The sequence below is a fragment of the Akebia trifoliata genome, chromosome 2 (genome assembly GCF_017979445.1).
Source record: "Akebia trifoliata isolate Shusen 1 chromosome 2, ASM1797944v1, whole genome shotgun sequence".
Classification (NCBI taxonomy): Eukaryota; Viridiplantae; Streptophyta; class Magnoliopsida; order Ranunculales; family Lardizabalaceae; genus Akebia; species Akebia trifoliata.
In genome coordinates, this window is record NC_141376.1 from 1,598,604 (window position 1) to 1,624,328 (window position 25,725).

Sequence of the window (25,725 nt, forward strand, 5' to 3'; positions counted from 1 at the left end):
CATAGAACTTTATGTAACAGTGAAGATCACACTTCATACATATATAAATTTTAAAGGTGATGGATAAGCTTTTAGACCGTCCAATCGGTCGTTACTTTCTTTAAACATATACATACGTTCGTCCCCCACATTTTTCGCGCCTAAATTCATAAAGTTCCTATTTTTCCTCAAATTAAAAGAGGAAAATTACCTTTTTTAGAAAATTTTCTATTTTACCTGAAATAGAAGTGTTACATACAAGTATTAGATTTCGTGGACTAATGCCCTTCCGGAAATTATTTCCAAAACCAGGAATGATAAGAAATCGAGCTAATTAATTGATGATCTAATTAGAAACTTGGTTCGGGATTAATAGAATTAATCGTTGGAAGGTTCTAAATCAGTTACCTTACGAAATCTTCTACCAATTCAATCATAGATAATTGAAAATTTTCGTGGTGTAAGTTATTAAGCTTTTATATACATATATATTTTGTCTAAATTAACAAATCAACCATTTAGCCTAGCAACCATTTCCATCAATAAACATGCAATCCTACATGTTTCATAAGAATGTATTTGTAATTTAAAGGAGTTGTGATAAACGTTAAACAAACATGGTTGACATGGCATGTGCACCGACCGTAGATCTTTTTCTTTGGGATACACAAGGAAGAAGATGTGACTAATGGTGTATCGACATGACAAAACATACGTGATTTGTATGCGGCTGACATGACAAGGGCACAACATGTTAGATCTTTTTCTTGTGTATCCGAAGTCCGAAGAAAAAGATATATGATTTTGTGCCAAACTAACGATAAATCAATGCCGCAAAACATATGCGGTCTGTACGCGACTAACGTGGCAAGAGCATAGAATCGTTGATCTTTTTCCTTGTGTGTCTTGTAGAAGAAGATCTATTCTATGGCCTTGCCTTTTCAGTCGTGTGTAGACCGTGTATGTTTTGCCATGTCGATTTATCACGGCTCAAAGATATATGGTTATGTGAACAAGCCACATCACCTGCCTTGTGTCAGTCAACCATGTCACTTGAGCATGTCAGTTTATCATTACACAATTTAAAATATTGATTAATGGAAGAATAATGCTGAAGTGACTTCTGGTTGAAATCTTATATCGCACTTCTTGACGTGAGAGTGTATGGTAACCATAGATGCCTTTTCATATAAATACGAGTGAAAAAGCATATATGATTCCCATCCTCTTACACCTCAAGAAGTGCAATATGAGGTTCCACCTTGAAGTCACTCTAGCATGACTCTTAATGGAATTTTGAAGATTACACAATAAAAAATTTATTTTTATAATTGTAAAAAAATAATCTATGTGATTATATGGTCGTAGGATTACAATTTTATTAGTTTGGGACCAAAATGAACTTGAATAATGGTTATGTCAAGTTTAAATGCAAAAGTGGGGACAGGGGCATTTGTGAGATCAAAATTTTGGTGAGAAATCATTTCTACTCCGCCTTTTCTTATTATGATTGTAAATACATGATTTCAGTAATTTTATTATTAGAACTTGTTGAACATCATGAGCATCCCAATTATTGAATGTCAACATCTAGCATCTCAATAATTGAATGTAAAAAAAAATCTTAAAAGGAGAGAAGTTGAAATCTGTCCCCGAGGCGGCTTGGCTTATCCGGTCGGATTAAGTTTGCACACCCCAGTTATCATTTAAAAAAGAAGAGAGAAATTATCTTAGAAAATTTCTATTGGCACACCAACTTTTACTAATCATGCTTCAACAAAAAGAATTAAATTATATTAGAGTTAGGAAATGGGCAATGCACATCGTTATGTTAGGATCAAACACCATAAATGATTTTACCATCTGACGTGATTATGCAATAAAATCATTTATGATGCTTATTTATAATATAATGGTGGTAATATCATTGTCCTAGGATAACTATTTAGCATCATTGGATTCAGGTTTGCAGTTCACCCCCCCCTCCTTTTTTTTTTTTTTTTCTCTCTCTCTCTCTCACCCGCGGGGGTTGTAGAGAGCTGGCTTTCGCTATGGATAGGAACTCCAGCTTTCTTCCTCACAAGGGGAATTCTACCTTATTTGAATTGTAATCGCTAAAGACCCTATGGATTTTTGATCATATTGGTTATTTCCTTTCTTATTCAAAGGTTGAGATCAACATATGTAAAAAGGTCAACCTCAACATTTTAAACATTGATCTCAACAATTGGATCAAAGGTTGACCTCAATGGTTTGAGTAATGATGCTTTCCCAGTTTCCTCTTATCTTTTTCCAGCTTTTTTTGTGTGCTTGATTTCAATGTTAAAAAAGAGTCATTCCACATAGAATTCATCACAGCCCCCTCACCACATATTTCATGGAGCATCCCTTCAACGATAAGAACATTAAATTGATTAAATGTTCTTAAATTGTAAGTTATATTGGTGATATAAGAAACTTTTGATTAACTGACATTAGCTCTCATTATCAATAAAAAAACATCAGTTCTCATTTGAAATGGTGTGTCAATATCCAACTTTGATGTATTTTATGTAATTTCATGAATTGGAGTGTTATGATTAGTATTTAGTGTGCCCATGGAGGTCATCTTCTAAAAGGTAAGTCAAGAAGCTTTAGACTTTTGGTTAGTGGGATCAGTGGCAATCGAATCTATAAAATAAAATATTGTTGTTTTCCTCTTCTTATTCCATAATGTGACCATAAAGTAATTTAAACCAATGTAGATTGAAATTAAATATAACTTGATATTCCAAATCGATAAAAACTTTAAACTATACTGCATGCATTATTGGCTCATTAATCCAGTTTTTGGTCCACCTGCTTATGAAATTAAATATATGTTAACGTGAGATTAGAATTACTAGATATAAGTTTTTGAGTCTTGCTGGGGTGACACAGGATTTACTGTGATTCTCACAATTCTGATGTGACATGCATACATAACCGTAGATGGTTTTTACTCGTATCGCGAGGAAATACATCTATGGTTATGTGCACATTCCACGTCAGACTTGTGAGAATCGCAGTAAATATTTTGTGTCATTTCAGCACTTTCCTAAGTTTTTTCATCATTCATAATCATAGGCCAGAAATCACTAATCACACTGATTTGTTGCTATGTGGAGCAACAAAGAGTGGGACAACATGCAAAGAGGAATGTTAATAGGGCGATCCCACGACCCATGGGGAAAAATTTATTCCTAAAAGACCAACAAAGCAGAGTACAGACAACTGGAACCAGGATTTTGCTCATGCGGGGGGAGCTTAGAGCAGAAAAAAAATATCGGGCCAATAGTGGCAGATTTCTTTATCCGCCGTTAAAATCTTACGTAATAACACATTAATCCATAGAATTTGAAAACTCTTGTGGGGGCAAGTACCCCCACAGTCCGCACTCTAAATCCGCCCCTGTTAAACGGATGTGTTTTGCCCTTGGCCTTTACTATTTTGGGTTGATTTACACTTCGGCCGAACCTAAAAATCTACAAATCAAAATTAACCTGATTAATGATTGTACTTTCTTTTTCTTTTCTTTTTTCAGCTTCGAACTTGTATGACATGTTAATGAATTTAAAAGCTCATGATGAGAGAAATGCTGGTATTTGATGGCCAAAGATAAACAATGCGATATATAGATTTTTGGGGGCGTAGAACCCACCCAAGAGGATGGTGGCCAAAATGCATGCCATGTGGCATTTTTGAGTAGGGTGAGCAAGTAATTTCCCAGGAAAAAAATAAAACAAAACAACAGTTATACCTAACAGCAAAACAAAGATTACACTCGAGCGGGCCATCAAAACCAAATAATATACATTGAGCAAAAACCGAAGTGGGAAATGGCCCACGCGATTAAAGCAGACATTGAAAGTATTGACAGCATCCTCTCACCCTTATCAGTGATGAGGACGTCTGAGAACTGAAAGGAATCGGCCTAATTTCTCCTTGTGCTGATCCTCTCCCTCATCAGCAACCTGTTTCAAGAATTTATGAAAATAATATATAAATATATCAAGGTCAACGAAATGTCGATAGGTCCATGATGTTGTCATACCTCTTTGGCTATTTGTCGCAGGATCTCTATAATTTCGGACAAGTCTGGCCTCAAGCTTGGGTCTTGCTACCAGCATCTCAAGAGCAGTTCCGAAATTTTTGGATGAGTGTGCTTGGGGATTGTAGGTCGTAGGCCCTATATTGAAAGTACCAATTAACTTAGTGATTTCGTCACTTACAAATATTAATTAGTAACCAGAGTTGATAAATGCAGTTGAGAGTACCAAGTGAGAAGAAAATGGTGAAACAGATAAATAGCTTTTGAACCACGCCTACCGCTGCTTGTAATAGGGTCAAGTACTCATAAGGAAGCTGGAAAATTATCATAAAACATTTACAAATAAAAATAAAAATTAGGGCTGAAAGAAGTTATTGACCTCGAGAAACTTGGTCTGATAGAAATGGAAGGTAAGTATACTTTAAAAAACTAAGGGACCTGGTTAAGTTTCAAGAAGATGTTACCTTTCCTGTTAGCAGCTCCCACAACACGATTCCGAAACTGAAAACATCAGCTTTGTGATCATATGGCTTGTGTTCTATGACCTTCATTGCATAACTGTAGTCAGAAGCTAATGCCAGAACAGATCAATTTATAAGGAAGGTAATTTGTGACAGTTGCGTTGAAAATCAATGCCATTTTATCCACCCATCCAGTTTAAAATTAAAAACAGAAAATATAACTTTAAAAAAAAAAAAAAAAAATGTATACGATACAACCACTTCAAATTGCTTTAGAAACCAAAATGTTAAATCACCAAAATAAACAAACCAAAATGGTGAACCTGTACCAGCCCATGAACGATAACTCTGTGAACCGCTTGGTTCAAAAAATTATTTTCCTTGTAAGCGTACATATTTGTACTAGCTCAACTTGGATTTCCCCAGGAAGTCAATCAGATGGAGCAGTTACGTAACTTAAGCCAAAGAAGTTCAGAATATTCTATTCGATAAAATATAAAATCTATCCATAATATCATGGAATTTGAATAAAATATCCAGAGTATGCTTTCATTTCTTCTCCTTCCAAAAACTACGTGTACAAGTCACTTCTACAAAACTCTCAGAGAGAAAAAGCCAATGAACTCACTTCAAGAGGCCAATTTTTTTTTTTTCCGGATTGAGAAAACATACCTTCAAAAGCCAACATTATAAACCCACCAAGAGAATATCCAGTTTTGAATGCCTCCAATGTCCCTTATTTTGGCCAAGTGTACGTCTCCAATATCACTCATACATACAAAGGAAATATGTCTAATACTGGTTTGCACACTGGTAACAAACGAACATTATTTATAGGGTCATGTTGAACTATGTCTGTGAGAAAAGCTGCAGGCAAAGCCCTCGGGCAGATGTCAAATCACTATGAACCAAAAGGATTCGTGAATTTTGGGGATAAATTGCGAGGGATGAAAATTTGATACAACCTGCACTGGAACCCATCCTCGTTTATAGAGTTTTGCAACCCCTTTCTATATCCGGTACCACATGATATTTGAAAACTAGGCCTCAAGATTCTCATCTCTTCTGTTTCAAGGCCATTGGTATTGTAGGTGACTTCTCTAGTTTCATCCCATAGGCATCAACAATCGTTGAAGATCCTTGGAAACTCAACTAATTATACTTCTATCCCACACATGCTAACTATTTTGTTGATTCACTACTAATCAGAAGCAATGTGAATAGGTTTAACTGACTCAGTTCTATAGGCTTTTTCTTTATAAAAAAAAATTGTTGATTATCAAGAAAAAAAATTGACGATTATAACAAAGGATTTGGATGGGACATCCAGAAGGTTAGAATAATCTTTTGCATTCAGCAGATTTATAATTTGCAATGATGGGTATATTACTTTTTCATCCTTTAATAAGAGGTGATGTAAATGAAAGCAATCATGATAGATGGGAATGGACGAGGGCGAAGGATTTAAGATTATCTGTTCGCTCTTTTCACAAGTAGCTAATCCCTTCTGCTGAACAATCCTTCTTGGAGTCCATGTTTGTTCTTTCTAAAATTTCTTTTTTTGCTTGGTTGGCTTCCTTAGGGAAGATTCTTATGATGAACAATGTGATTGCATGAGTTTGGATCACTCCCAACTACTGTTCCCTTTATTTGAGGGTTGGGGAATCGGTTGACTATATTTTGATTAATTACTCTTTTTCTCATGATATTTGAATAATTTTCCTTGGACTTTTTCGTATTAACTGGGTCTTACCTCGGAGGTTCTTCTTGTTGTTAGTAGAATAGGCCAATAATGCTTTCTCCTCTAGAAAAAGATACCTCTGTGCCATGCTTCCTTCAGCTATTGCTTAGGAGTTGTAGAACGAGAGAAATAATAGGGTGTTCAAATATAAGGCGAGAAGCTCTCATGACATTTTCTTGGAAATCTTGAGCTTTTTATACCTTTGGTCAAATCTGAACATAGAGTTTGTAGGAACAACTTTCGATGATTTTATTTTTAATTGGAATTCCTTGTATAATCATTGATGTTTTAAAAAAATTTCATTCATTTTTACTTTTCTTTGAGGAGCTACCTCGGCTTTTTCTTTTTGTATTTTGATATTCTCATTTTTTCAATATATTTTATACTTATCGACAAAAAAAAAAAAACATTGGTAATTTAATTCCTATAATATGTGAAACAAGCCCACACAAGCTTATTTTAGATTTAGATCATTAATTGATCGAAAGGAAGCTCTTGCCCCTAGTGAAGAGTAACAACTCATTAATCAAAGCCACTAAATTATCCTTTACAAACGTTATTAAGGTCAATACATGGGTAGGAAATTTCTTCAGTAATCATATTAGTTTTGTTTAGCAGTAAAGTCATACAACATTAATCCTCAATAGATGTTTTTCTTATAAGTAAAATAATTTTAAAGGGTGCAAATATCTATATTTGGTCTGTTGTCTTTGTTTGGTTGGTCTTTTTGACCTCCATTGCTATCTTAAATAATTTTTTACTCATAATAATAAAAAAAAAAAAACTGTCAACATTGTGCAAGAGCAAATAATTTACATTTTTAAGGAAACAAGAACAAAGCTTTATCCCAAAGATTTGGAGTTGGTTATAATATAAAATTCATAATTTTTTTATTTCATATAATGTTAAGGATAAGATTTGAACTCAAGACTTCTTGAGTATTGTAAAAAGTAGATTTTTCTTGTTTTGGTGGAACATAAAAGAGTTTTTTCTTTTTTGGTATTAGTTGAAAGTCAAAGATTCTCCTTATCTTTTTGGTTATAAGATTTGTAAAGACAACTCTTTATTCTTTAATCACACGTCGGATAAATACAAGGAAAGTTCTCAACTTATAAATGATCCCTCTCTCTTTATTGTTTGAGTGTGAGAGAGATAGAAATTGAGCCTCGTGTGCACATGGGGGCCCAAGGTACCGTGAGACTATAACCTATTGTGTTTGGGACTAACCCATCAGAAAATCTTAGTGCGCGTGTGCACATACGATGCACGCGCAGGGAGGTACAAATTATTGGTTTCATTAAATTTAGCACGTATCATCAACTAAATAAAACCAAGGCCAATAGAAAAGTTTTCTAAACAATGAAATACCCCGTGGTTCTAATATTATCCAAGTCATGTTTTATCCACACTGCACTGCCATGCTTGCCTGCACATTGATAGAAAACACAAATATATGATGGAACATGTAATACACAATCACTCCCAATAGAAGCATGATATGATGGAGCATGTAGTATACAATCACTTCCAACAGAAGATAGAATCTCAAACAAAAGATTAATGTTGTTAACTGGACTGGACTGCTGATTCGAAGACTTGAGTTGAGGAAAGGAAGTTGTGATAAGCACAATCTCAACAGAAAATCTGTGTTGTTACATTTTAAACTATTTTAAATTTTCTGTTGTAACTAAATCTTCTATAAATAATCAATGAAATCCGCCAAGGATCTGAAGATCCTTTGTGACAATTCTATGTTATTTCTTTTACACATTTCTCCTAACCAACTAGATTTAGGTATTAACCTTTCATCAACAATATAAATTCAGGAAATCAATTATAACAGCTTAAAATGTGAGAAACAACCTTTGGGTCTTGCTATGTGCTAAAAGGTCCTAAGAGTTAATGAGGAAGTCTAGCAACCCAATAGTCAAAAGTCCTGTCAGAGCTTTTCACTTGAAGCTGAATAATGATAGCTAAAACAAATCTTTACCCTCAATTCATTTTTCAAATGACTTTTTCAAATAAATGTACATTTCTGAGTAGTGTGGAAAGCCTATCTTACAAAACACCACCCATCACCATCTTTGGCCATATTTGTAGTTCAATCCTGCAATGATTAGCTGTCATGATCGCTTGGCGAGACCATGGAAAAAGCGGTGTTTTTTCCTCCTGGAATGCTTCCGAAATTCTTTTGACATGACATAAGGAACAAAATGCACTTGCATGAAAGAACAATTTGACGGAGAGAGTGGCTTAAGAGAAATAGATGTATTTTTGAAGAAAAATAGAAAGATTGTATGTATATGATTATATCCATTTTGGATTTTATGTTTTGTTGATCCAAAGTCTACAAGGAATTTAAGAGGATTTTCTTCAATGATTTTATTTACAATTAGGATGGAATTCGGTGTATTTCTTGTAGTAACATCCTATTTGTAAGGTCTTGCTAGGCTGGTCACCTCGATTGGCGTGGTACTATTTTAAAATGAAATGCTATTTACCAAAAAAAAAAAAAAAATGAAAGAACAATTCATGTATGTAACAAAGGTCTATCTATATATTTGAGTATTTTTCTCTCTCCCTACAAACAACAAATAACTTAACAAAAATCAAGAAGGTGGAATGTGTTTTCCCTCCCTCGTAACTCAATCTCTTTAAGAAATAGGAGAGCTTCAAAATGAATTCTCACTAATGGATGGGAATGACACAAAATCTAATACAGATTTTGATATAGGGAATAAAAAGTGATTTAATTACCTAAGAATTAGTACGTATGCCAAAATCCAGAAGCATGGCATTGTCATCAATGAGCTTCTCATTATGATAGGCAAGACAATAATTTGCCCAGACATGCCTCCTGCAAAGCACGACCCTTGACTTTAATTTTTAACAAAATACTATAGCACAATGGTTTACTGGATTGTTTTTGTTACTCATTCAAATGTATATATGGGTCTCTTTTCCTGTTTATATAACTCGAGCAATATTTAGTTGGAATATCATGGATTAGTGGGACCATCGAGAGATCAATATGCCTTTTTAAAAGAAGAAAATGGAACTTTTTTATAGTGTCTTGATAATCTAACGTCCCCCTCTGACCTCTTCCCCCATCACAGAACCATACATCACTATTCTGTGATGGGGTGGTATAGAGAGGGGAGGGGGAGCGTCAAAAAGTCATTATTCTCTTTTATATTAGAGAATAGAAAATTTAAGCTTATTACGATGACATGCCATCCTTGGTACTAGGGGTGTGCGTTGGTTTTGCTTAGGTTCCATTGAGTTTGTAATCGAAGAATCCTATTTACTCTAGCTCCCATTCTCCAATTAATGGAATAGGAGCCATAACTTTTTTTTTTATATATAGACAGATTCTCAGTTCCAATTAATTTTTATCAATTCCAATTCTCAATCGATTCAGTTCCAAAATCCCAACCTCTAATCAGTTCAAATAGAAAAAAAATATAATCAATTAAATTTTTTTTGTTTTTGTTCTTGTTAAACGGATAGGCATTGACACCCCTAAGAAGACCAGGTCGACTCACTAGAACCATGTCAACTCGCACCAACCAAATCTTTTAAAACCAGCTTAATTATTTATAAATGCTAGTGGGGTTGCATTTGCACATCAATTATAAAATTAAAGTAAAATTGTCTTTATAATGAATCTAAGAGATTTTCCAAAAATTATACATAAATCTTTAATTTCATAGCGTTTTGTATCATTTAACCTAATACAACTAGGGGTGTCAATGAGTACCCATTTAACCGAAACCAAATACCCCAATTTTGGATCCCTTTTTATTGGAGCCGATTAGAACCGGGTCTAAAATGAAACCGAATCGATAGGAACTGAAACCATTAGGTGCTATCTAATGGTTACCAATGGGTACCCGGAACTGATTTATTTTGTCATTTCTATCCATATTATAGATGATTTAAGATATTTTTTATTTTAAAAATAAATACATGTTATATACAACTCTTCAATTTTTCATGTAAATTATATATTGAAACTTAAAATGAGTTACTCTTCTAAAAAATTATTGCTTTCAAAAAATATAAATTTTGTATTTGAAAAAAATAATTAATTTGTATCTTAAGTATAACAAATTATAACTAAGTTAACAATTTTGTAGATAATATGTTTATTTTTTGAAAGGAATTAATTTTTTAATTATTATAATGAATTGAAATACTTTTTTTCTCATTCGATTCTTGAGAACCAGAATCAATGGATACCTATGACTTTTGACGGTTTCGATTCCATTTATTTTAGTATCAGACTCGGAACCGAACTAATATAATGGTTATGATTTTAAGTTCTTTAGGAGCCGAACCGGAACCAATCCATTGACACCCCTAAATACAACAACATTTGAAATTTAAAAAATTGACTATGGAGGAAATTGCATCGATAGTACTCACAATTTTCTCAATATAATAATATACATATGTATTTATATTTAACTATTTATTAAGATTTTCTTGATTAGTAGTAACAACAGACCCTCAATGACATTTGTATTTCAAGTATAGTAAAAATATTTAGATTTGGAGTCGTGATAATTTGATTATCTTTTTTCATACACTCTTAGAACCGTAGATCCGTTGCTTCGGGATACACAAGAAAAAGATTGATGGTTCTATAACTGCCAGATCATGGAGTGTTGGAAAAAAGAATTGTCAGATTATCATTAGCCGAGATACCCATGTTTCAAACTAATGACATACCCTTGTTCAAGGTACATGATAAGGTCCCAATAATATCATTCTGGGACCGTAATTTCACCGAGATTACCATCATATAAATACTAGTTCCCTTAAAATAATAATAAATTTTATTAAATCCCAAATTAATGTGACTAACAATAGTTTGTTACTAATTTTAAGTGAAAAGGGCACATTCGGAAACCAACAAAAGAAATAACAATTATGGTTACAATACGCGGGCCGAAAGGAAGTTTCTAGAAAAATATTGATCGATTTGGGCGCCACGTCACCGCGCCGCGGCTAGCCAAGACCGCGCCGCGGTCATTTCGAGGAATTTATCCTCGAGATTTTTACAGAAGCTTTTAGAAGCTTCGGTGGTTGTAACTGATTGGGTCATTTGAATCGAATTATCCGCTAAATCACCCCGATTACCCGAATAAGAACATTATAAATTTGAGGGTTGATTTCAAAGAAGGGGTCCCCTCTTGGGTCCCTCTTAGGCTATTTTCTTCTTTAATTGTCTTTAGTTTCTTCTTAGAATTCTTTGTAATTTTCTGTTGAGAGACCTCTTGAATGTAGTGAGAACTTCAAGAGTGATCCATTCATACTTCTTGTAATCCTTTGGAGAGCTATTAAAGGAGTATTACTAATCAATCATCATCTTCTTCACCCAATCTCTCTTTTCTCTTTTATTAATTTCTGCAATTTTAGTTCTTGCGATGATTGGCTAAATTCTCATTAGAGAAGTTAAGGAAGCCATAGCAAATTAATCCCTCTAGTGTAGATTTAAATTCTTGCTTGCTTACATGTTTTAATTCTGAAAATTATATTCTGATTAAGGTAATCCAACTTATAAGTCTGATCCAACTTAGATAGTCATTACTTAGATAAGTTCAAGAATGGCTATGCTATGTGAATAATCAGAATATAAATTGGGCAATCTCCATCATATTAGGATTTTCATGAATAGCTTCTAATTTCTTTCAAAAATTAATTGATCCATCTTCCGATCCATGAGCAATGACTTGCTCTATGGATTGAGTTAATTTCATAATTTATCTACACTATGGATTACTTGCAAAGGTTTACTTGACCTCTCTAATCCCTCTCTCTTAGAATTTCAATCTTTATTTTCTGTTTAGATTTCAATTTAGTTTCTACTACAACTTTGTTTTGTTTTTAAAACTAATCTGTTTTTGTTTCTAAATTCTGTTTTGGCATTTTTATCCGAATGAATCATTGAATCCTCATTGTCCCTGTGGAACGAATTCGACTTACCCAAAGTCCATTTCTTAATCTCTATTTTTGCATCTCTATTGCAAGCTTTACAATCGATCAGTACATTCTAGAAAGCTAATTTAAATGCATAAATGACTTAATCTTCAACTACTAGCTAACAACCCTAGATTTTACAGAAAATTTTTCATTAATTTTCAGGCTTTTCAAATTCTACGGTTAATTATTTTGAACCAAATCAAATTCAACTTCTTATATCAATCATTGCCATCCTAAAGTAAATTATAATGTTCTTAGAAACTTGATTTTTATACCCACCAATGAAGTATTGTGATGCAATATAGTTACTCTACGTACTTACTCAACATTTTTTTATAAATTATATATCTTATACTATTTATTTCTTCAAAAATTATAATTCAGAAAGCATAAATTTGACAAAATAATACTAAGCAATGCTGCTATGATGGGGAAACATAATTTTCTCATCAATTCACACCGAATCAAGACCACAATATGAACTCTTAGAAAATGCAAGCAAGCACACAATAATACTTCTAATTTTATGTGAAAATCCTTTCAACGAGAAGGAAAAAATTCTATGACAAATAATCCAAATCCACTAATATATTCCTTAAACATTGTTAAAAGAAAACGTTCATCACACATTATTTCATGAGAGAAACTGTTCAACACACATTTTCAAAGGTTTAATGTCTCTTTTGGAGAGGATCTGAACAATCAGTGAATTTACTTAATCATTATTGCAAGCAAGCATTCCAATTCGAGGGAAGTCGAGAGGGGGTCGAAACGGGTATATTTCTGATATTGACATCGTGAGGCAGCAGGCGATACTCAATTTCAAGATCCCTAAAGATTTTGATCATCTCCTCAATTAAGAGAGTCCTCCTTGCCCATCTCTCTAGCATGTCTTGGTGATTCATTCTATGTGTGGGCCACACTGAAAAATTCAACCTGTTCATGTCCTCCACATCCTTCACCACAATTACTGGAGAAGGGTGCCAATGTTCCTTCTTGTTCTCAATGTACCTGTAATAGAAAAACATAGCAAGACAAGAACCATCAAAGATATCCATGGAAAGTAAATAACCAAATTAACATAATAAACCAACTTGTCCAAATTTTCATTTCGTTGTTCAAGATTAAATTAAGAGGATACTCTGTTATCTTTTGTTTCATCGAGCCAATCTTTTCCCCTGGAGTCGAAATGTGGACACAAAAGTCGATTGAATCACCCATATCTGGACTCCTATAGTAATTACTGATGGGCTTCGTTGCAAGAATACTATTTGGATATATAACTTTCTGGTTGTCAAACTTTAGAAACACCGTAGTTAGAATGTTCATTTCATCGACTAGCATCTGAGACACATAAAAGTATATATTAGTACAACAAAGCTCGAGATACCCCAACATACAAAACTACAAACATATTCATTCAAATTTAATTTGTTTTGTACCTGAACACCATCCACTTCACACCGATCACCCACATCATATGGGTGCATCACAAATAAGAAGATGATTGCTTCAAACACCATCTTACATGTGTTTCCAAAAGTGAAAACCACCAGGACAAGCTGAGAGCTTATCAAGACCAGAAGCTGAGGGGTTGCAATTCCAAGTAAAAGAAGCCAGATAACCATTATCACAATGCACATGGCAACACTGGCTATGCGGTGTAGTTGTTTTACGGCTGTTTTTGTATCGTTTAGTGTTAATGCAAGGGCTCTCCTTTCTCTGAATGCGCTAACCTGAAAAAATCAGAGTTGTAATACAATACCACATTTTTATAAATTAAAAACACATACATTCTTCACCTAACTTCAGAGATAATGGTCCACATGTTCATCAATTTTGAATGTCTATCTGTTAGGCCACTTCTTGGATGGCCTTTAGGCCATCAATCAAGAACTATAATACAGATGAATAATAAAAGAATTTCAAGAGAAAGTAATTGGTGGAGAAAGACCTACAAAAATTGGATGGTTTGAATTGTCCTACTAATAAGTATGTGTGCTCTGTGCACAGCATATGCATCCGAATACAGGTGAAAGGTCTTCAGGAGTAGACAGATGGTCTCATCCAGAATATTCAGAAAATATCAGAATCAAGAACTAAGAAAAATAAATAAAACATTTCCAAATTGAAAAATATAGTTCTTGCCTTCTTTTTTTTTTCTTCTTCTTTTCCTACTAAAATTTAGTCCCTCAAACTTGCACTATTTTGTATTGTCCTCTGGGTTTGTATCAAATAATAGTCAAAGATTTTGAGCAAATTTTCTCTGAAATACATCATGTTTGTTATAAATAAACGATTCATAGTCATAAGCTCTTATGTATGGACCGTGTGATTTTTTCTTGACTGGGATAACATGACACCTAAACTTTTATTGGTTCACGTCACTCAAGGCCATCGTTTCAACAGACGTGGACCAATAAGGGACTGATATCCCTCACAGATTGTGTGTGCCACCAATTTATAGCAATAGTGTAACCTCCAAAGGAGGGGATTAGCCATGAGGATAGCTAATTTGTAACATTTCACATTATCATTGAAAATTGTGCAACAAAAGCTAAGATCATTACCACCCAGTTCTTGAGAGCTGATTTGCTGACTTTCTTGGTTTCAATTCCTCCTTCAAAGAGACCCATGGCCTTCAAGGCATCATCTTCTCTCATGAAACGCTTTAGATCCTCTAGGAAGATGTACCTGTTACCAAATAATATATAACACTTAGCTCTACTTCTGATTCAGAAGACTTACTAATTCTTCGAGAGAACAGGGTGGCAACTGATTCAAATTTGAATGAAATGCTGAAAACCTTGGGGGAAAGGGAAAAAAAGACTTACTCAGACCCGTTCTCAGCCACATTATTGAAAATCTTCTTGGCTGTATATTTTGCCTCCAATTCAGTTTTGATCTGCGCCTCCGACTCATCTTCATGAGCTGAATCCTGTATTCGTTCATCAAACGTGTACAAGAGCCCTTCTTGAATAATATAAATCATTTTGTTCATGTTCCAAGCCGAAATATTTTTCTGATTAAGTTTGTGCACTAGGTCGAACCTGAAGCTCTTTCCAATCGTCGGACCCCTCTGTAGTTTCCTACTGCCCTCACTCTTCTTAGTGCGGCAAGTTGTGTCCCTCTTGACCTCGGCCATGACATTCTCCTTCTCTTCTTGGGGATTGTTAGGTGGAGCTGAGAGTGTCTTAATCACATATTGATGAAATAACGAGTCCTGAATTCGATCAAAATAGGTTCTCACATGAAACGATGAGGCCAAGACCTTAACAAGCACAACCTTCACAAGCCATAAAATTGAACCCACCAAAAGACAAAGTAAGATCTTGGTTATGAAAGGTGGGGTTTTGTTCTTGACCTCCCTATGGAGTTTCTGATCGAACATAAAGTGCCAAGCAATCAAAACCAGACCCAACCATAGACAATTTTGAACTGCTTTCCTCACTCCATAAACGAAATATAAATCCCGTTTTCGAAAAAAGAAATTATGTTCTATAAAGAAGACTACAAACCGAATTCCCCAACCAGAGACCAATCGCCCGCAGATCAGAACCAATACAAAGAGTTCCCATTTCCATAGAGGGAGGTCCCATAGAGTCCTCTTGTTGAAGTAAGATGGGATCAAAAGATCGCAACCTAAAGCAGCCAAAATTACAATGAAACTCACCCACTGAAAGATTGTTAACGGGCGGAAATTTGGCTTCATGAATTCTTCGGGGAGGTCTTCTTCAGTGAAAGGGTCCTCTTCATCGTCTTCATTCGGGGTCGCCAATAACCCATATTTCAATTGAGTCTCTTCTTCGTCTGGTGGGGGATCCATCAGCCTCGACTTGATGGTCTTGGTCCTCCAAAAGCTAGAATTATTCCGTGATGAAGCATTGGAATTATGTCTGGAGACCGCTCCTTTCTCACCTCTACTATAACTCAAATGCGAAGAACCCCAACTTTGATTTTGATGGAGATGGCAGTCATCCTCCTCATCCGACAATTCCTTGGATTGTCTTCTAATGGGTTCCTCGGTAATCTCTTCATGACTGTGGTGAACAGATTCTTGGAACGAGTCTTTGAGCTCCTTTTGCGAAACTTGTTGATTGTTTGGGTTCTCTCCGAATGGACAGCAATCTTTGCAAAGCTCATCCTTCTCACAGTAATTGTATCTCAATTTCTTACTACTATTGAGCTCCTCACCTAACTCAACTTCTCTTGTATCACTCTCATTGTTCTTCTTCTGGTTTCCATCAATCTTGAGAGCCAACTCTCTGCGGTGGTCATCCGAATGAATGGATTTCATAATTCTTCGACCTTTGTGATCGAAAAGGATGGGCTTTACTTTGGGGTATTGTTCTGTTGCCTATCACTTATTAGAAAATCAGGTGCAGAAATCTTCTTATCCATCACTTATTAGAAAATTTTGATTCCAACGGTAAATTTTAAAAGTGAGTTCTGTTGTCTTCTTGTCTTTATTTACAGCGAAGAATAAGAGAAAAGTGATTGTCATAGAACTTTAAACAACAGTGACTGGTAATGTTAGATAGTCCAATCGGTCGTCACTTTCTTTAAACATATGCATACGTTTGTCCCCTACATTATTCGCGCCTAAATTCATAAAGTTCATAGTTTTCCTCAAATTAAAAGAGGAAAATTACTTTTTCTAGAAAATTTTCTATTTTTCCTGAAGTAGAAGTATTACACACAAGTATTAGATTTCGTGGACTGATGCCCTTCCGGAAATTATTTCCAAAACCAGGAATGATAAGAAATCCAGCTAATTAATTGATTATCTAATTAGAAACTTGGTTTAGGATTAATGGAATTAATCGTTGGAAGGTTCTAAATCAGTTACCTTACAATATCTTCTACCAACTCAACCAAAGAAAATTGAAAATTTTCGTTGTAGAAGTTATTAAGCTTATATATATTTTTGTCTTAATTAATAAATCAACCATTTAGCCTAGCAACCATTTCCATCAATAAACATGCAATCCTACATGTTTCATAAGAATGTATTTGTACTTTAAAGGAGTCACAATAAACTCTAAACTAACACGGTTGACATGGCATGTGCACTGACCATAGATCTTTTTCTTCAGGATACACAAGGAAAAAGATATGACCAATGGTGTATCGACACGGCAAAACATATGTGATCTATATGCGGCTAATGTGACAAGGGCACAACATGATTGACCTTTTTCCTATGTATCTGAAGAAAAAGATATATGATTCTGTGCCAGACTAACAATAAATCAATGCCGCAAAGCATACGCGATTGATGTGGCAAGAGCACATAACCATTGATTTTTTTTTCCTTGTGTATCCTGTAGAAAAAGATCTATGTTTCTATGGCCTTGCCTTGTCAATCGTGTGCAAACCATGTACGTTTTGCCATGTTGATTTATCACAGCTCAAAGATATATGGTTACGTGAACAAGCCACATCACCTGCCTGTGTCAGTCAACCGTGTCACTTTAGCATGTCAGTTATCATTACTCAATTAAAAATATTGATTAATGGAAGAATAATGCTGAAATGAAACCTTATATCGCACTTCTTGATGTGAGAGTGTATGTGAACCATAGACACATTTTCATCGAGATACAAGTGAAAAACATCTATGATTCCTATCCACTTTCACCTCAAGAAGTGCAATATGAGGTTCAGATTGTGGTCACCCCAGCATCACTCTTAATGGAATTTTGAAGATTGCACAATATAAAAAAAATATATTTTTGTAATTGTGAAAAAATAATCTATGTGATTATGTGGTTGTGGTATTGCAATTTTATTAGTTTGTGACCAAAATGAGTCTGATTAATGGTTATGTCAAGTTTAAAGGCAAAGGTTTGGTGACAAACCATTACTACTCCACCTTTTCTCATTATGATGGTAAATAATTGAATGTCAACATCTAGCATCTCAATAATTCCCTCACTTACCTAATGCATGTGATGTGTGGGGGCTTGGCTATGATGAGAGAAAAGAAGAGAGAAGTTGTTATCTAAGAAAATTTCTACTGGTACACCAACTTTTACTAATTACGTTTCAACAAAAAGAATTAAATTATATTGGAGTTAGGATATGAGCAATGCACATCATTATGTTAGGAACGAACACCATAAATGATTTTATCATCTTACGTGATTATGCAATAAAATCATTTATGAAGCTTGTTTATAATATAATGGTGTGGTAATATCATTGTCCTATGGTGAGAGAAATGCTGGTATTTGATGGCCAAAAAGATAAACAATGTGATAGATTTTCGGGGAGTAGATAGAACCCACCCAAGAAAGTGGTGGCCAAAATGCATGCCATGTGGCATTATTGAGAAGAGGGGGGGGGGGAGCAAGTAATTTCCTAGGAAAAAAAAATAAAACAAAGAACAGTTATACTTAAAGTGCAAAACAAAGATTACACTCGAGCGGGCCATCAAAACCAAATACTATACATCGAACATAAAACGAAGTGGGAAATGGCCCACGTGTTTAGAGCAGACACTAAAAGTATTGACAGCACCCTCTCACCCTTTTCAGTGATGAGCACATCTGAGAATTGAAAGGAATCGGCCTAATTTCTCCTTGTGCTGACCAACCTGTTTCAAGAATATATGAAACTAATATATAAATATATCGAGGTCAACAAAAAGTCGATTGGTCCTCTTTGGCTATTTGTCGCAGGATCTCTATAATGTTGGAGAAGTCGGGCCTCAAGGTTGGGTCTTGCTGCCAGCATCTCAAGAGCAGTTCCGAAAGTTTTGGATGAGTGTGCTTGGGGATTGTAGGTCGTAGGCCCTACATTGAAAGTACCAACTTAGTGATTTCGTCACCTACAAATATTAATTAGTAACCAGAGTTGATAAGTGCAGTTGAGAGTACTTAGTGAGAAGAAAATGGTGAAACAGATAAATACCTTTAGAACCACACCTAACACTGCTTATAATGGGATCAAGTACTCATAAGGAAGTGGAAAATTATCATAAAACATTTATAAATAAATAAAACAAAATAAAAATTAGGGCTGAAAGAAGTTATTGACCTTGAGAAACTTGGTATGATAGAAATGGAAGGTAAGCATACTTATAAAACTAAGGGACCTGATTAAGTTTCTAGAAGATGTTACCTTTCCTGTTAGCAGCTCCCACAACACGATTCCGAAACTGAAAACATCAGCTTTGTGATCATATGGCTTGTGTTCTATGACCTTCAATGCATAACTGTAGTCAGAAGCTAATGCCAGAAAAGATCAATTTATAAGGAACGTAATTTGTGACAGTTGCGTTGAAAATCAATGCCATTTTATCCACCCATCCAGTTTAAAATTAAAAACAGAAAATATGATAACTTTTTTTAAATGTAGACAATACAACTACTTCAAATGGCTTTAGAAACCAAAAAGTTAAATCACACAATTTAGATCTCCTTTCTGGGTTCTGTTAGACCATATAAACAAACCAAAATGGTGAACCTGTACCAGCCCAAGAACGATAATTCTGTGAACTGCCTGGTTTAAAAAATTGTTTTCCTTGTAAGCATACATGTTTGTACTAGCTCGACTTGGATTTCCCATGGAAGTCAATAAGCTGGAACAGAACAGTTAAGTAGCTTAAGCCAAAGAAGTGCAGAATATTCTATTTGATAAAATATAAAATCTATCCATAATATCATGGAATTTGAAAAAAAAATATCCAGAGTATGCTTTCATTTGTTCTCCTTCCAAAAACTATGTGTACAAGTCACCTCTACAAAACTCTGAGAGACAAAGCCAATGAACTCACCTGAAGAGGCCAAATTTTAATTTTCCAGATTGTGTAAACATACCATACCTTCAAAGGCAACATTATAAACCCACCAGAAGAATATCCAGTTTTGTATGCCTCCAATGTCCCTTTTTCAGGCAAAGTGTATGATATGCCTCAACCAGAGACACATGAGGACAGCCCAGGCCCAAGTATGATTAATGGGCTTCCAGAGACTATAAAGGAGAACATGGGCCCAACTCAAGAAACACAAGGCCAATGGATTGAGAGGCCCAAACGAAACAGGAAACCTCCAGGCTGGCTTGAAGAATATTCAAGATGAAAGGCATTATAGCTTTTTCTATTTTCTGTTTTGGAGCATTGCTGTGTAACCGAATGTAGTTGCTTTGCCAACTGTGGAGGATGGCTAGGATGGAATCAGATATATGTAATCGTTGATGCATGTATGGGGGGGGCTAACGAATAATCAAGTACTCTCTTCTTCATCTATGTTTCTCTTCTCCCTTCTTACTTTTCTTCTGTAATTTCTGATGCTTTCCTATTCTCTGTTGATATAAGAGCAAACACTCGCTCCAAGTTGCGCCTATTACTTTCTTCTTGCAGGTAGGCGTATCAGTGTACATCTCCAATATATCACTCGTATGTACAAAGTAAATATGTCTAATAATGGAATGCACACTGGTAACAAACGAACATTATTTATAGGGTCTTGTTGGACTATGGCTGTGAGAAAAGCTACAGGCAAGGCCCTTGGACAGATGTCAAATCACTACGAAACAAAAGGCTTCGTGAAATTTGGGGATAAATTGCAAGGGATGAAAATTTGATGCAACCTGCACTGGAACCCAACGTCGTTTATAGAGTTTTGCAACCCCTTTCTATATCCGGTACCCCATGATATTTGAAAACTAGGCCTCAAGATTCTCAACTCTTCTGTTTCAAGGTCATTGGTATTGTAGGTGACTTCTCTAGTTTCATCCCATAGGCATCAAAAATCATTGAAGATTCTTGGAAACTCAGCTAATTATAATTCTATCCCACACATGCTAACTATTTTGTTGGTTCACTACTAATCAGAAGCAATGTGAATAGGTTTAACAGACTCGGTTCTATAAGCTTTTTCTCTAGAAAAATAATTGTTGATTATCAAGAAAAAAACTCAACAATTATAACAAAGGATTTGGATGGGACATCCAAAAAGTTAGAATAGTCTTTTGCATTCAGCAGATCTATAATTTGCAACGAGGGATATATTACTTTTTCATCCTTCGATAAAAGGTGATGTAAAATTTAACATTGGTAATTTAATTCATATAATGTGTGTAACAAGCACACATAAGCTTATTTTAGATTCACATCAGTACTTGATGGTGTACAAATAAAACGACAATGATGGAAAATTCATAATTGATAGAATGGTAGCCCTTGCCCCTAGTGCAGAGTAACAGCTCATTAATCAATCCTCTACAGATGTTTTTCTTATAAGTAAAAGGATTTTAAATGGTGCAAATATCAATATTTGGTCTGTTGTCTTTGTTTGGTTGGTCTTTTTGACCTCCATTGCTATCTTAATTAATTTTGTACTCATCAAAAAAAAAAAAAACTGTCAACATTGTGCAAGAGCAGACAGTTTACATTCTTAGGGAAACAACAACAAGGCTTTATCCGAAAGATTTGGAGTCTGCTACAGTAATACCATGAAGCATCACAAGCCAGAGATATCAATGAAAGGTACATAGAGCACAGTATAACCATAACTAGGTTGGCATAGAGCACCATATAAAAATTTAAACGAAGATCCATTAGGGTTGTGATTTGCAACCCACTGAAGTAAATAAGATGACAAAGAATTCAAAAAGTATTGTGCATAACACGGTTACCTCAGGAGCCATCCAACGATATGTTCCAGTTTCTGCAGTCGTCACCTCAGGAGCCATCCAACGATATGTTCCAGTTTCTGTAGTCGTCACTCCTGATTGAGCTTGCACCCTGGCAACTCCAAAATCAGCAACTTTAACAACCTGATGCACAAGACCTGGGGTTATTTTAGAAAAAGGGAACTATATAACCACAAATCACCTAAGAATGATAAAGCCATAAATAGATTAAGCACAATGATTCCAATACTTCAAATATGAAGTTATATTCCACAAGGACGTGACATGCAAGTTCAATAAGATAATTGAATAACATAAGAAAGAAATCATTTATAAATGACAAGCAAATAATGATCTTTTTAAATGAAAAATCAGCTAAAAGATCAGTCATATCCAGTTTCAACCAACCTTCACATATTTAAGCCTAACTACTCTTGTTGAAATAGTTAATTATAACAATTGTAACTTGTTAACAAAAAAGTAAAGAAAATAAGAAAATTTTCAAACTGTGTGAGACTGGTATATAACTTTCCTTTTTCACATATTAATGAACGTGATCACAATGGAAAAAGATCAGCTTTCATACAGTTATGTTCCAGTTATCCAGAAGTGAATAGACATTGACATAACATCATAAAGGATGTCAAACCAATCTGAAAAGAGTCTCTGATGTGGATAACTACCAGAGAGAAGTAACGTAAACCCACAAACCACTAACTTACGTAGGTCATTTTCAAAATCATAAATGTCCCTATTTCACCTTCCCTAATAATGGGATAATGTAATTATATTTGGGATATTTCATACACAATACGATGGCAAAATGGAAAATTAAGATTTAATAAGTTGAGTTCGACTTTTTGTTATAGGTTTAATTGTGAAGGTGGTGTTTCAATCTCAGGTCTGTGATGTTACCACACACAGACTTTACCACCTCATCGAGGTGGCACCTTCAAGTTCGACGTAATATTACTAGGAATCTAGGATCGTAAAATGCACTTCATATACAACATAACAAGAGGATAAAAAATAGTGAAAGAAACGACAATCTAGCATGTGCAAGTATAGGAATCCCTTACGTCATTTTCATCCATCAGAAGATTGGCAACTTTCAAATCCCTGTGGATTATATTATTTTGTGCAAGTAGTTCATTCTCTTGGAAACATATATTGCTACTTTCAGCAATGTTGGAAGTTTAAATACTCCCTTTTGCTTATGTAGGAAATCATACACACTTCCACCAGACATAAATTCTGACAAAAAATAATACTCAATGTGAAGTTAGTGATCATGAAAAACAACATAAAAAACCTGAGAATTAGTACATATGCCAAAATCCTGAAGCAAGGCATTGTCATCTATGAGCTTCTCATTATGATAGGCAAGACAATAATTTGCCCAGACATGCCTCCTGCAAAGCACGAGGCTTGACTTTAATTTTTAACAAAATAACTATAGCACAATGGCTGTGTATTATATTCAAATATATATATTTTTGATGAAGGGTTCCGGAAATGTAGGCCCGACTAGCTGTGGCGAGGCAACTGGCCTCTTAAAGCACCATATCTCGCCCACATATAGAATATCCTCTTTGAATCTACAAACAGGGCTTTTTTCAAACAATGTAGGATACAAAACCTTAGATAAATATCCTCTTTGAGCTCCATATTAGGCTGAAATACTAAATATCATTGAAATATAGAGGCATAAAGCTAGGCTAACTAGCTTTCTTTGACCTGGAATACAGGGAAATCTCCTCAAACACTATAACCCAATAGTTACCTTGCGTAATCTTGATATATATATAATCACTGATCTGCAACTTGGAAATGATGAAAATTTGAGGAAAAAGTTACCCCAAACGCAGAAATATAACATTGACACTGCAAAATATAGAGACATATATGATTCGGTAACAAAAAAGTTTAAGGAGGTATTCGGTCACATAGTTATTGTTGCATAAAGAAATTGGATTTTAAATTATCAAAACGAAAATATTCGTTTAAGTGAGCAAAGTAACTTAGCAAATTCCATGGCTATCGCAGACATACCATGAAATTTGGCGATGACCCATCTTCGATTGCTCCATATCGTTTGTTTTCTTTTTAATTGGCAATTTCAAATCCTTAACTGTGGCAGAATTCAACACTGCAACGTCTACACCAACAAAACCCCCAAGTGAAATCGAAAGTTCATGTAATTGGTACGTTGGATGTTTGTAGAAATGTTAATTAAAATTAGGGAGAAGTACCGAAGGAGGTGCCGTCCATTTTACCGATCGAGATTCTCATAACGCTGCCCAATTGCAGGCTGATTAAGGTGTCCACTTCGGATATTGGATCATCGAGGAGAGCTGAGAGCGTCGACCGTAACCATGCTTTCTTTACGTTGTTATTGCTGTACCCTACAACAGTATCTTCGCTCTTCGAGTTGGACTCCATTCGCCTCTCTCTCGCTCTCCCTCTGGTCTTGTAAGGAACTCATGCTATCCGCTAAAGTACGCCCTAAGTACATAGATTCGAAGCATCTTTTGCAGCTAGTGCGCGGTAAGCTTTGAGAGAATTGATGCTATGAGAATTTGAGACACTAATATCATTTAAAATTCATTTTAGGGTTCACTTACACTAACGCTGTGTGCATATCTTTCAATGGATATACAAATAAACATTCAATCTGATTCATCATTTTAGTTATTAGATGTTATAATCTTTTATGATTGATTTCTAATAGTTTACTTGATTATTTTTGCAACTCATTCACTGTTTATATAGCCATATCTAGTTAGGATATGATGTGTGTTGTTGTCAAAAAAAAAAAAAAAAAAAAATTCATTATTCTTTTTTATATTAGAGAATAGAAAATTTGAGAGTTTGTAATTGAAGAAGCCTCTTTGTTCTGGTTCCCATTCTCCAATTAATGGAATAAGAACCATAACTTTTTTTATACAGATTCTCAGTACCAATGAATTTTTATCAATTCCAGTTCTCAATCTATTTTGTTCCAAAATCCCCAACTCTAATCAGTTCAAATAGAAAAAAAATATATAAAATTAGAATTTATTTTTGTTTTTGTTCTTGTTAAACGGATATCCATTGACATCCCAAAGAAGACCTGGTTGACTAACTAGAACCATGTCAACTTGAACCAACCAAATCTTTTAAAACCAACTTAATTATTTATAAGTGTTAGTGGGGTTGCATTTACACATCAATTATACAATTAATGGCTATGTCAAGTAAAATTGTCTTTATAATTTCATAGTGTCCTCTATCATTTAACCTAATTTCACAGTGTTTTCCAAAAATTATACACAAATATTTAATTTCATAGCGTTTTGCATCATTTAATTTAATACAATTAGGGGTGTCAATGGGTACCCATTTAACCAAAATTGAATACCCCGATTTCGGATCCCTTTTTATTAGAATCGATTAGAGTCGGGTCTAAAATGAAATCGAATCGATAGGAATTGAAACCATTAGATTCTATCCAATGGGTACTTGGAACCGATTTATTTTTTCATTTCTATCCATACTATAGATGATTTAAGGTATTTTTTATTTCAAAAATAAATGCATGTTATTTAAAATTCTTCAATTTTTCATATAAATTATCGATTGAAACTTAAAATGAGTTATTCTTCTAAAAAATTATTAATTTTAAAAAAGGTAAATTTTTATTTTTGAAAAAAAAATAATTAATTTGTATCTTAAGTATAACAAATTATAACTAAGTTAACAATTTTATTGATAATATGTTAATTTTTTTAAAGGAATTTTTTTTAATAATGATTTGAAATACTGTTTTTTCTCATTCAATTCTTGAAAACCAGAATCCATAAATACCT

General features: G+C 34.5%; 2 protein-coding genes and 1 long non-coding RNA gene across 34 annotated transcripts; all 3 read right to left on the minus strand.

Annotated features, from left to right (window-relative positions):
- Positions 1-3,834: 3,834 nt before the first annotated feature.
- Positions 3,835-4,741, minus strand: LOC147408648 (uncharacterized). The gene is made up of 3 exons (XR_015171198.1): positions 4,513-4,741; positions 4,052-4,362; positions 3,835-3,971 (listed from the first exon to the last, which is right to left on the minus strand). It is a non-coding gene; the product is annotated as an uncharacterized LOC147408648 (long non-coding RNA).
- Positions 4,742-12,808: 8,067 nt separating this feature from the next.
- Positions 12,809-16,631, minus strand: LOC147408649 (mechanosensitive ion channel protein 6-like). Its single transcript, XM_086420274.1, has 5 exons — positions 15,073-16,631; positions 14,809-14,932; positions 13,681-13,974; positions 13,380-13,582; positions 12,809-13,249 (listed from the first exon to the last, which is right to left on the minus strand). Exons 1-5 carry the CDS (start codon positions 16,533-16,535, stop codon positions 12,961-12,963), a joined length of 2,373 nt encoding a protein of 790 aa, XP_086276400.1. The 5' UTR covers positions 16,536-16,631; the 3' UTR covers positions 12,809-12,960.
- A 1,985-nt stretch (positions 16,632-18,616) lies between these two features.
- Positions 18,617-24,607, minus strand: LOC147408650 (serine/threonine-protein kinase STY46-like). 32 transcript variants are annotated; one of them, XM_086420307.1, is made up of 7 exons: positions 24,130-24,164; positions 23,930-24,035; positions 23,661-23,761; positions 22,957-23,131; positions 21,881-22,021; positions 19,364-19,444; positions 18,617-19,035 (listed from the first exon to the last, which is right to left on the minus strand). In XM_086420307.1, exons 4-7 carry the CDS (start codon positions 22,969-22,971, stop codon positions 18,880-18,882), a joined length of 393 nt encoding a protein of 130 aa, XP_086276433.1. In that variant the 5' UTR covers positions 22,972-23,131; positions 23,661-23,761; positions 23,930-24,035; positions 24,130-24,164; the 3' UTR covers positions 18,617-18,879. The 32 variants fall into 32 exon arrangements, 10 of the variants coding, with proteins under 10 accessions (XP_086276433.1, XP_086276476.1, XP_086276419.1 ...); XM_086420350.1 differs by having other exon boundaries at positions 21,881-21,925; positions 21,971-22,021; positions 22,957-23,761; XR_015171196.1 differs by having other exon boundaries at positions 18,896-19,035; positions 21,881-21,925; positions 21,971-22,011; positions 22,957-23,761; positions 24,130-24,601.
- Positions 24,608-25,725: the final 1,118 nt, after the last annotated feature.

Excerpts from the sequence above, each read along its gene's own strand:
- LOC147408650 (XM_086420287.1), bottom strand. The coding sequence starts at position 23,780 with ATGTCTCTATATTTTGCAGTGTCAATGTTATATTTCTGCGTTTGGGGT. Across the intron at positions 19,445-21,880 it reads ATCGTTGGATGGCTCCTGAG|GTCATAGAACACAAGCCATA; the intron begins GTAACCGTGTTA and ends TATGCATTGAAG. Across the intron at positions 19,036-19,363 it reads GGGAGCTGCTAACAGGAAAG|GGCCTACGACCTACAATCCC; the intron begins GTAACATCTTCT and ends CTTTCAATGTAG.
- LOC147408649 (XM_086420274.1), bottom strand. The coding sequence starts at position 16,535 with ATGAAATCCATTCATTCGGATGACCACCGCAGAGAGTTGGCTCTCAAG. Across the intron at positions 14,933-15,072 it reads GTGGCTGAGAACGGGTCTGA|GTACATCTTCCTAGAGGATC; the intron begins GTAAGTCTTTTT and ends ATTTGGTAACAG. Across the intron at positions 13,975-14,808 it reads CAGCTCTCAAGAACTGGGTG|GTTAGCGCATTCAGAGAAAG; the intron begins GTAATGATCTTA and ends TGATTTTTTCAG.